Source organism: Elephantulus edwardii, unplaced genomic scaffold (genome assembly GCF_000299155.1).
Source record: "Elephantulus edwardii isolate Elephantulus edwardi_28Jun2011 unplaced genomic scaffold, EleEdw1.0 scaffold00446, whole genome shotgun sequence".
Classification (NCBI taxonomy): domain Eukaryota; kingdom Metazoa; phylum Chordata; class Mammalia; order Macroscelidea; family Macroscelididae; genus Elephantulus; species Elephantulus edwardii.
In genome coordinates, this window is record NW_006400196.1 from 236,161 (window position 1) to 247,310 (window position 11,150).

The following is an 11,150-nucleotide window of genomic DNA, read 5'->3' on the forward strand; positions in this document are numbered from 1 at the left end:
TAACTAGCAACAACACCAAAAAGAACTCAACACAATGATAGCAATAAAACCTAACCTTTCAATAGTCACACTGAACGTGAATGGTTTAAACGCACCGCTGAAGAGAAAGAGAGTAGCAGATTGGATAAAAAAACAAAATCCATCAATATGTTGTCTACAAGAGACACACCTGAAAAATGAAGATAAAGACACATTGTGTTTTATGACTCTGATTACAACACAATGTGACTTCACCCTTCCTACTCCCTCCTTGTGATTCTCATTTCTATTAATCTTTATATTCTATCCCTTCTTGCCTTCTGAGCTTTATCCTTGAATGAATGCTTCTCTTTTTGTCTTACATGGTTTATTCTTCTAAGGAGTGACTGCTGGGTGTTTATTTATTGTTTACTCTCTAGGCTGGAAGTTAAATCATGGAGGTGAGTTTTGTTCCAGTTTTAAAGAATGACTTTTAAGTTTTAGTATTCTACTAGTCTTTACTAGACCAGAAAGCCTAGTCATTTTTATGTTTTTTTAAGCTTTATAACACATTTTCATCCAATCTATCCAGGACCTTCAACTGTGTAGGGGAATAACTCTTAATTGAATAGGTTGTGCCACAGTTTTCACAGCAGTGAAATTAGGACAAAAACAATATCTAGCCTATTGATTGTAATGAAGACTAAAAATGATTACATATTGTGAAAGAAAAAAGTAACTGAGCAGAGTATTTATCAAAATTTTGTAACAGAAACATACATGAATACATGGTGTCAGTCAAGAAACTAGCTTCCTTGTTGGGTTTAAATACAAGACAAGAGAAGAAACAATAATTTGTTGATTAAGGCAGAGGATTAACTAATTCACATGGAGTAATTGTAATCTAAGCCTGGTAGATCATAATTTGTATTTGAAATTTAAGGGACAGCATTCACTGTTCAAATTAGCATTTATACACACTTCATATTTACACTGCCATTTCTTTTTTAAAAAATATTTTATTGTAAAAAAGATTCCCACTCAATAATTCCTGCCAGTGGCATCAGTGACATTCTTCAGTTTGTATCAACATTCTCATTACTTCTAGTAACTTGTCCATTTGGTCTCACTGGATAATATTTTTAAAGCGCACAATTCTCAAGAGTAAAATATGTTTTTTAGCTTGCCTACTATTAGTCAACACTCTTGGCTCCAGCAGTCAGGAGATCAAAAAGCGTATTGCGATGCGAAAGTCTGCGGTTAGGGACCTCTCTAAAGTACTCAAGAGCAACGGTGTCTCTCTGGAGGCTAAGGTGCCCCTGATACAGGCCATGGTCTTTGCAATCACTTGTTATGCATCACAGAGTTGAACAATGACTAGGGAGGACAGAGGGAAAATTGATGCCTTTGAGCTGTGGTGCTATAGAAGAGTATTGAATGTACCATGGACTGCCAAGAAAACAAACAAATGAATCCTGGAGAGGATTAAACCAAGCAACTCCTTGGAAGCAAGGAGTCTGGGGCTTCGTCTGACATACTTTGGGCATGTTGCAAGGAGGGACAGGTCCTTGGAGAGGGACATCATGCTTGGGGGGTGGAGGGACGGCGCAAGAGGGGAAGACCCTCTATGAGATGGGGTAATCGTCATGGGTGTGTCAGAGGCAGTGAGATTGGCACAGGTTTTAGGGCTGTTGTACATAGGGTTGCTATGAGTCGCAAGTGACTCGACGGCACATAACAACAACAACAACTATTAGTTAAAAGTTGCTTAAAATGTGATGTCAGGGGATGGTTCCTATTCAAGTAGTAAAGAGAAACTCAGTGCAGTTTTCTTGAGGAGTCGCCCAAGCTTCATTGGATCACATAAATGACTGTTCGTAGAGAAATTGAGATTATTTTCTACTCCTCTACTTCCTTTGTTCCCTAACATCAACATCAACAACAACTCATCTTTGTCTTTTTCATTGGAAAGATACTATGATACACAGTGGTTATTTCTTGCAGAACTGAAAGTAAACAGTTCATGACTTCTACATACAGAAATACTCTAATTGCATAAACCTTAAATGACACTTGGTTTATGTTAGCTATGGTAGGAGCGATGGTGAAGAGATTGAGATTGTTCACAGCTTTAGACTGCTTGGCTCCACAATCAACACTCTTGGCACCAGCAGCCAGGAAATAAAAAGACGTATTGAGATGGGAAAGTCTGCTGTTAGGGACCTCTCTAAAGTACTGAAGAGCAACGGTGTCTCTCTGGAGACTAAGGTGCATCTGATACAGGCTATGGTCTTTGCAATCACTTGTTATGCGTCAGAGAGTTGGACAATGACTAAGGAGGATAGAAGGAGAATTGATGCCCTTGAGCTGTGGTGCTGAAGAAGAGTATTGTGGGTACCATGGACTGCTAAGAAAACAGCTTCATCCTGGAAAGGGTTAAACTGGGCTGCTCTTTAGAGGCAAGGATTCTGAGGCTCCATCTGACATACTGTGGTCATGTTGTAAGGACAGACCAGTACTTGGAGAAGGGCATCATGCTTGGGAGGGTGGAGGGCAGGCGCAGGAGGGGAAGGCACTCTAGTAGATGGATTGATTTGGTGACTGGGGTCATGGGGATGAGTGTGTCGGAGATAATGAGATTGGCACACGACAGAACAGAGTTTAGGGCTGCTGTACATAGGGTCGCTATGAGTCACAAGTGACTTAACAACCGGCACATAACAACAACAACAACAACATGATGATGGTAATACGGTAAATTTGGGGTACTATGGAAGGTGCCTGAGGCTGTCCTGGAGGGGATGGGGTAGTCCGGGATGTTTTCTAGAGGAGATAAATTCTAAACATAGACCAGAAAAACAACCAAACATTAATCTGATCAGGTGAAGAGGGTATTTCTTAGCTGAGGAAATAGCAGGTTCAAATACTCAAGGAAGGTGCAAGTCTTCTAGCAGCAGTTCAGGTTAGAATCTAACCTGCGTTAAGAGTGAAAGGTCTGAAGATTAACAGAGAAATAGTAAAGCGGAGAATTCTGACACCGTGATGAATAGGCAAGCAGGGGCCTTCTCAGGAAGGTACTGATGCCATCCTAAGGAACTGAAACGTAATTCTTAAAAGCAATGTTGGCTAGAACCAAGTTTGAGGCATCTTTACCACTCTTGTATCGAAATGGGTCAACATCTCTCACCTCCCCACTCATCTTGTAAAACATCAGGATTGAGGAGGGGGTGGCTGGTATCAAGGGGAGGAATAGTGTATATATAGTATGCATGGGCGCAGAGCTGGGAGAAAAATGTGACGGGACGAGATCTCTGGGGCTGGACTTCTCTTGGAGTCCAATGTGTCTGCATTTTATGTTGTAGACTGGCTGATCCTGCAGGTGCCCTATGCAGCAGTTTTCGAAGGCGAGTCTCTGGTCATGCGCTGTCGCGGCTGGTACGACAAGGTCGTCTACAAGCTTCACTACTATCGCGATGGCCAGGCGGTGCGCTACTTCCACTCCAGCTCCAACTACACGGTGCCACAGGCGCGCACCAGTGATAGCGGGCGCTACCAGTGCTCTGGCACCATGCGCATCCCTGTGGAGAGCGCGCCTATGTTCTCCGCCAAGGTGGCCGTGACCGTGCAAGGTGCGGGAGCCCTGAGACCCAGGAGGGGAGCAAACGAGCACTGGGAAATTCTGGGAGAGGGACAGTCTGGGAGACTCAAGAACTGGCGCAAGTAGAATTTTTCTGCTTGCTCTTAGTTCCTCCATGGTGATGGTGTACTTGACCTATATATTGCCCTCCTGGGGCGGGTGCCCACCTTTCCAGCTCAAACTCACACCCTAGTTTCTTACTCCGTTTGGGACCCCACATAGTGGCCCGAACCTGAGCCTGAATGACAACAGCTGTGATAGGGGGTTCTGTGGGACAGGGGCAAAGGAACAGCTTCTAGAGCGTCAGGGAAACTGCAGGGACACACATGGCAAGCTCTGCATCTCTGCTTCTCAGTCGTGCTGAGTATCAGACGGGATGAGACAATGAAACGTCCGACAACCCCGAGTCCTCTCTTGGGTCTCCGGGTGATGAGGAGCTTCCGAAGGAAACGGGAGGGACAGAGGGGTCGCCGGCTGCGCACACGTAGGAGTCAGTTCATCCCCCCTCCCCCGGGCGTCCTCAGCCACTAGCCCGCCCTCTTCGCAGAGTTGTTCCCGGCGCCGGTTCTGCGGGTGATGGGGCACGTGGAGGCCCGCGGCGCGACGCCCGGCGGGGTGGTGGTGCGCTGCGTCACGCGCCTGCACCCGCACAAGCGCGACACGCCGCTGCAGTTCGCCTTCTACAAGTACAGCCGTGTTGCGCGCCGCTTCGACTGGGGCGCCGAGTACACGGTCCCGGATCCGGAGGTAGAGGAGCTGGAATCGTACTGGTGCGAGGCGGCCACCGCCACCCGCAGCGTGCGGAAACGCAGCCCGTGGCTGCAGCTCCCCGGGCGCGGTGAGTGACAGTGGAGCCGCCACTCCCTGCTCGATCTTCGGGGACCGCCCCTCCCCCTGCGCACCTCGGAGCACCCTTTCGTTTCCCTAGCTCCCCGCCTCCCCTTGCTTGTCTCTTAATACCTCCCTCTTCACCCTGCTCCACTCTGTCACGTTAAAAAAACTACCCCAAAACAACCTATTTCCGCCTTTTTCGCCCTCTCCACGCCTGTCCCTTGCCCTCGGGCCAAGCTCCGTGCGTCCTGTTGGCAGGCTCTGCTCCGGACCTGGGGTTCACCACCGCCCCCGCACCGCAGCCCGCAGCCTTGGCGCCCAGTAACAAGCCGCTTTCCTTCAGAAAGCCTCCGGCGGTATCCAGATCAGTCCCTTATGTCACCTCCAACCCAAACACCACCTCCTCGGGACTACTGTTCCGCGTGGGCGGTGCCCCCACTGTTGGGCCCCCGGCCTGCGCCCCGCTCTCCCCTTTGGAACAGTCAGCAGAAGGCCTCAAACCCGGCGTGGACCTTCTGCTCCAAGAAATGCAGCTGCTCAAAAGCCTTCTGAGCCGCGTGGTCCTGGAATTAAAGGAGCCACACGCTTTACCAGCGCTAGCAGGAACACCTGAGACCTCCACTTCCCAAATAGCTGTGAGCCGGGGAACCCCGGAAACCACTCCTGGGGAGAGCTGAGTGCTTCTACCCTTCCCTTTCTAGGATCATTCATCTCAGATCTCTCAAGTGGTGATCTGCCTTAGCCATTTCTGCTTTTCAGAAGCCGATTCTCTTACTGTTTGTCTCCCTTTGTTTGGCTGTGGTTTTTCAAGAAGTACCCTTGTGTTGTGGTGGCTGACGATTTCAACCTCACAAGCGGGCAGGAGAGCAGTTTGTAGCCACGAGGCATTCCCCGGCTCTCTTCCTTCACCTCAGAATAGATAAGAAGTAGCAGCCAGTCATTTACACTTTTGATGTTTAGAAGTTAATCACTCTTAGTGCTTCACATATTTTATTACAGGCAATTTCTTGGTACTTATTTCATTGCGGCAAGTAAGAACTCTTGAACATTCTGGGGTCAAATTGTGATTATTCATAGTGAATTTACTCTGAGTTAATATTTTAAAAAAGACTTTCAGTTCTTCTGTTCTTGAGTTGTTAGCCTCAAATCTTGGGTTCTATTTCATTTTATAGTCCCTGTGTACTACCCAAAAGGTTGGTGGTTGGGAACCTGCTAAGAGGCACCTTGGAAGAAAAGACCTGGTGGTTTGCTTTTAAAAGGTCATCATTTGGAAAACTCAAGGATATCTTTATTCTGAAACATATGTTGTTGCTACCATGTCAAAATAGACGTCATGATAACCATTTGTTTTCGTTTATTCTGTTTTAAAGACGAAAAGATTTATTTACATGTGAGGGCCTCCCACTCTTGGATTTTAAAAGTCCAGAGTTCTGTTGAACCCTCCTAAATACACCCCCTGCCTGAATGTTTGACTCTAGGGGCATTAGACAGTCATGTTAACCTTTAATAATAATAGTAATAAATAGGTGGTACCATTTGCACTGAAAAGTTTGAAACGTTAAGACTTAAATACTTAATATTGCTAAATTCTAGTATTTAAGAGATTTCATTTTCTCCCCAAGAACTATTACAATATCAGTATACCTAGACATTCATACGCACAAGTCCATCTCCCATTCTGCATAATAACATCACTGTCACCTGTTTGAGAAGAAAATCGAGAGGCGATTTTTAACAACAATTTCTGAGGAGGACCTCCTGCAAACCCCATTCCCTGGGTCTCCTAATAGCCTACTAGAACCACTGTTGTGCTCTTGAAGAGCTAATGTGTCTTGTCATCAGGATGTTTCATTCTCATTGGGTCCAGAACCTTCTTCAGTTAAGCTTCATTCTGAAGCCTTAGAGATGGTAACAGCTCCACTCCCCCCCCTTTTTTTTAACTTGTGCTTGATAGATACTCAGTCACAGTCTCGTTTCCCATTTCTTTCTGTATGATTCATCAGAATAAGGTCAACATGCTTCATCATATTCCTCACCATATTATTATTATGAAATCACCATATTGAGTTGTTTACTAAAGGAGCACACATCTAGAGGTAAGCAGGCAGGCACATTATCCATGACCATGTGATTGATCAATGCTCTGCAAAACACTGAGAATTCAGAGAAAGAAGCTGGATCTTGGAAGAAGACCAACTTACCATGTGACCAGGATAGAAACATTGAGAGTGTGAAGGAGACGGAAACAGAGGTACAGGGATCCAGAGGCAGAGAAGTGACAACTCTAGTGTGTTTGTGGAACTACAATTAATTGAGAGTGGTTGGAAATGTGTGTGTGTGGTGTGTGTGTGTATGTGCATTTTCACTTGCTGCTATTGAAGGAACAGACTCCTAGTGGATTTCTAAGGCTGTATATCGCATGGGAGGAGCTAGCACATCTTTCTCCCAAAGAAGACCACCTCTGGGTTAGCAGCATATCTAAGGACTGCACTACCAGAGTGCATTTTAGGGAAAGGGAAAGGGTAACAGGAGAAAATATGAGGATTTAGGAAGGAATAGTGCACAAAAGTCTTTAAAGTCTCATCACCCAATGAGAAGCTGATACCCAGTTGTATCCCCCTAAAGTGTATTAAAAAACCCAACTTTGTCTGCTCGCGGTCGACTCCTCTGTCTCCTGCGAGAGATAAGGGTCGCCCGGAGCTCCGCAATAAACCTCTTATCTCTTGCTGTTGCATAAAAAAAAAAGTCTTTAAAGTCTGTTACAATATATTTTATCCTACTAACCCAGGGATGGTGAAGAGATTGAGATTGTTAACAGCTTTAGTCTGCTTGGCTCCACGGTCAACACTCTTGGCACCAGTAGCCAGGAAATAAAAAAACATATTGCGATGGGAAAGTCTGCTGTTAGTGACCTCTCCAGGGCACTGAAGAGCAATGGTGTCACTCTGGATACTAAGGTGGTCTTTGCAATCACTTGTTATGCATCAGAGAGTTGGACAATGACTAGGAAGGATAGAAGGAGAATTGATGCCTTTGAGCTGTGGTGCTGGAGAAGAGTATTGAATGTACCATGGACTGCCAAGAAAACAAACAGATTCATCCTGGAGAGGGTTAAACCAGGCTACTTCTTGGAGGTAAGGATTCTGGGGCTTCATCTGACATACTTTGGACATGTTGTAAGGAGGGAGAGGTCCTTGGAGAGGGACATCATGCTTGGGAAGGTGGAGGGACCGCGCAAGAGAGGAAGACCCTCTATGAGGTGGATTGATTCAGTAATTGGGGTAATCGGGATGGGTGTTTTGGAGGCAGTACAATTGGCACAGGACAGAGCATAGTTTAGGACGGTTGTACATAGGGTCACTATGAGTCGCAAGTGACTCGACGGCACATAACAACAACAACCCAGGGATGGGTATTTGAAAGTATTCTTGGGGTTACAGCATCTATAATTATTTGTAGAGGAGAGAATAGCTTAAAATTACAGAAAGATTAGATAAACCAAATTGTCTCAGTGGACACTTTTTTAACCCCAAGAAAGAATGACTAGATCCTTGTAATGAGGTTCTGGTCAGCAAGGGTCTCTTTATGGTTCTGAATTCCAGCTTTTTAATGTTGGCTCCTATTTTCAAAACTCTCCTCCCAGGAAGTCTTCTCTTGCTAACTCCCTTATATACCTGTGAGCAGACTCATTCTCCCTTGTGATTTTATTCCCCTGAAGTTTCTGAAGTGCTATTCACATTAAATACTAGTCACACCAAGAAGATTAGAATCCCTAGTCACTAAAAAAAAAGAAAAGGCCAGGTGACCTTTTTATAGCAGACATCAACACTTTAGAAACAGTCACTCAAAAGAAAGCTTGCATGGCATCAGCTCCCTTGTTCACACCTTAGTGGCAACCACAATACCCTTATTCTTATCTTCCCTCTGTATGGAACTAGGGATGTAGAGAACTGGGAAAAGCAAGAACTTTCTGGTGAAAAGAAATCATCTATAATTTGCACTATCTCTGTGTGTATGTGTGTGTGTGTGTGTGAGAGAGAGAGAGAGAGCGCGCTATCATGTCCTGCAGACTACACTGTCTTTGAGTCCTCGAGTGTTTACAGAATAGGGCAGGCTCCAATAATTCCCTGCCTGTTAGTGATCTCCAAGGAAGGCCTATGCTCAAAAAGCTAGCTAGCTCTCACTGCCCAAGAGGGAACTTGGAGCCACCAGAGCTCCCCAGAGATGGCCGAATACAGAGGTTAAAAACCTTGTTTCAAGAGTCAATAGACTTGGGCCCAAATGTCACTTTTACTACATACTAGCCTTTGTCTCTGAACTTCTATTTCTTCATTTGTAAAATAGAATAAAAGTATCTACTTTACAGAATTGCATACCAATAGACATATTTCAACAAACAGATGTTGCCCTGGACATGCTCACCAAGTTGTGCCAAGAAATCTAGAAGACAACCAGCTGGCCAGCTGACTAGAAGAGATCCATATTTGTTCCCATTACAAAGGTGATTCAAAAGAGCACAGAAATGATATAACAATATCATTAATATCACATACAAGCCTGATCCTGCTGAAAATTACCCAAAAATTACTGGAACAGCACATCAGCAGAGAACTACAAGACGTACAGGCTAGGTTTAGAAGAGGCTGAGGTAATGTTAGATGGATCTTGGCTGAAAGCAGAGAGCACCAGGGGTATGTCTCTCTGTATTTCATTGCCTATACAAAGGCTTTTGACTGTGTGAATCACAACAAACTGAGGCTAACAGAAAAATAAGAATCCCAGGATACTTGATTGTTTTTATACAAAACCTATACTTGGACCAGGAGGTGGTTATCAGAACAGAGTAAGGAAACACAGCATGGTTCAAAATTGGGAAGGCTGTACACCAAGGATGTGTCCTATCTTCCTACCTTTTCAGTCTCTTTGTGGAACAGATCATCTGGGAGGCCAGGCTCTATAAGGAAGAATGTGGCATCAGGATTGGAGAAAGACTCATCAACAACCCACGTTATGTAGATGGCACAACCTTGCTTGCCAAAACTGAGGAAGACCCAAGGCATTTGCTGCAGAAAATCAAAGATTGCAGCCTTCAATATGTATTGAAGCTCAACATCAAGAAAAATATTTTCACCACTGGGCCAACTGGCAGCATCATGATAGACGGTGAAGAGATTGAGATTTTTAACAGCTTCATTTTGCTTGGTTCCACAATTAACGCTGAGGGTACTAGCATCCAGGAAATAAAAAGATTAATCCATTGGGAAAATCTGCTGTCAGGGAACCTCTCCAGCATATTGAAGAGCAATGATGTTAGTCTGGAGACTAAGTTGTGCCTGATCCAGGACAAGGTCTTTGCAATTACTAGCTATGCATCAGAAAGCTAGACAATGACTAAAGATGATAGAAGGAGAATTGATGCCTTTGAGCTGTGGTGCTGGAGAAGAGTATTGAATTACCATGGACTGCTAGGAGAACAAACAGGTTCATCCTGGAGAAGGTAAAATCAGGCTGCTCCTTGGAAGCAAGGATTCTGAAGCTCCATCTGACCTTGGGCATGTTGCAAGGAGGGACCAATCCTTAGTGAGGGAGGTTATGCTTGGGAGGATGGAGGGACAGCACAATAAAGGAAGACTCTTGGTGAAATAGATTGGCTTAGTGACTGGGTTAATGAGGGTAGATGTGTCAGAGACAATAAGGTTGGCTCAGTATAGAGCAGAGTACAGAGCTGTTGTACAGAGGGTTCCTATGAGTTGCAGGTAACTCAATAGTACGTAACTACAATAACCACCACCACCTCACAGGATTGCTAGAAGGATAAATGACATTATGAAAAAATGTGTCCCACTCATTATTTTTGTTAAGTACCTGTACCATGGAGCCAGCACCAACTCATAGTTGACCCTTAAGCGAATTTTCAGGGGCAGTAAACTCTGGGACAGAAGATTGTCCATCTTTTTCCTGAGGAGCAGATGGTAGATTTGAAGCCCCTGCCTCATAAAGAGCAGTCAATTGTTATCATAGCTATAATTCACAGACTCCAAAACATCATTATGCACCATTAAAAAAACACAGTAACAAAGAAAAAACATGCACAAATCTTTTAGATGTAATTAGAAATAGATATTTAAATAACATATCATTTTTATATGTACATAAAAAGGAAAAAATGAGTAAAATATTCCCAAAACTTTCTCACATTCAATGTCTACCTTTATAAAATGTTTTTTCTTTTACGTAAATGTATCAATGCCCACATTTTCCCATTTCTGTATCATCTTCTTTGCTATAAAAAGCATTGGTAATGCAACATGTCTTCAAAAAAATTGTAAAGAAGTTCACAATTACCCCTCTTTGAAACTATTGCCCTGAGATTATTGTTATATCTTAAAAAAAAAACAACCCTAAAGTTTTTTTTAAAACCAAACTCTAAACAAGGCTCCAGGAGTTGACAGCATACCAATTGATTTATTTCAACAAACAGACACTGCCCTGAATGTGCTCACTAGGTTGTGCCAGGAAATCTGGAGGACAGCCAGCTGGCCGACTGGAAGAGATCAATATTTGTTCCTATTCCAAAGAAAGGTGACCCAACAGAGTGTTGAAATTATCGAACACTATCATTGTTATCACATGCAAGCAAGATTCTGCTGAAAATTATCCAAAAACGTTTGGAACAATATGTCAACAGAGAACTGCCAGATGTGCAGGCTGGATTTAGAAGAGG

General features: G+C 44.1%; 1 protein-coding gene across 1 annotated transcript in view; it reads left to right on the forward strand.

Annotated features, from left to right (window-relative positions):
* FCRLB (Fc receptor-like B) overlaps positions 1–5,104 on the forward strand; it is a 13,015-nt gene extending 7,911 nt beyond the window's left edge. The window contains exons 4-6 of the mRNA XM_006902748.1: positions 3,321–3,587; positions 4,143–4,433; positions 4,685–5,104. Of these exons, the coding sequence (XP_006902810.1) occupies positions 3,321–3,587; positions 4,143–4,433; positions 4,685–5,103 (977 nt within the window). The 3' untranslated portion in view covers position 5,104. The remainder of the gene's footprint in view (positions 1–3,320; positions 3,588–4,142; positions 4,434–4,684) is intronic.
* The last annotated feature ends 6,046 nt before the right edge of the window (positions 5,105–11,150 follow it).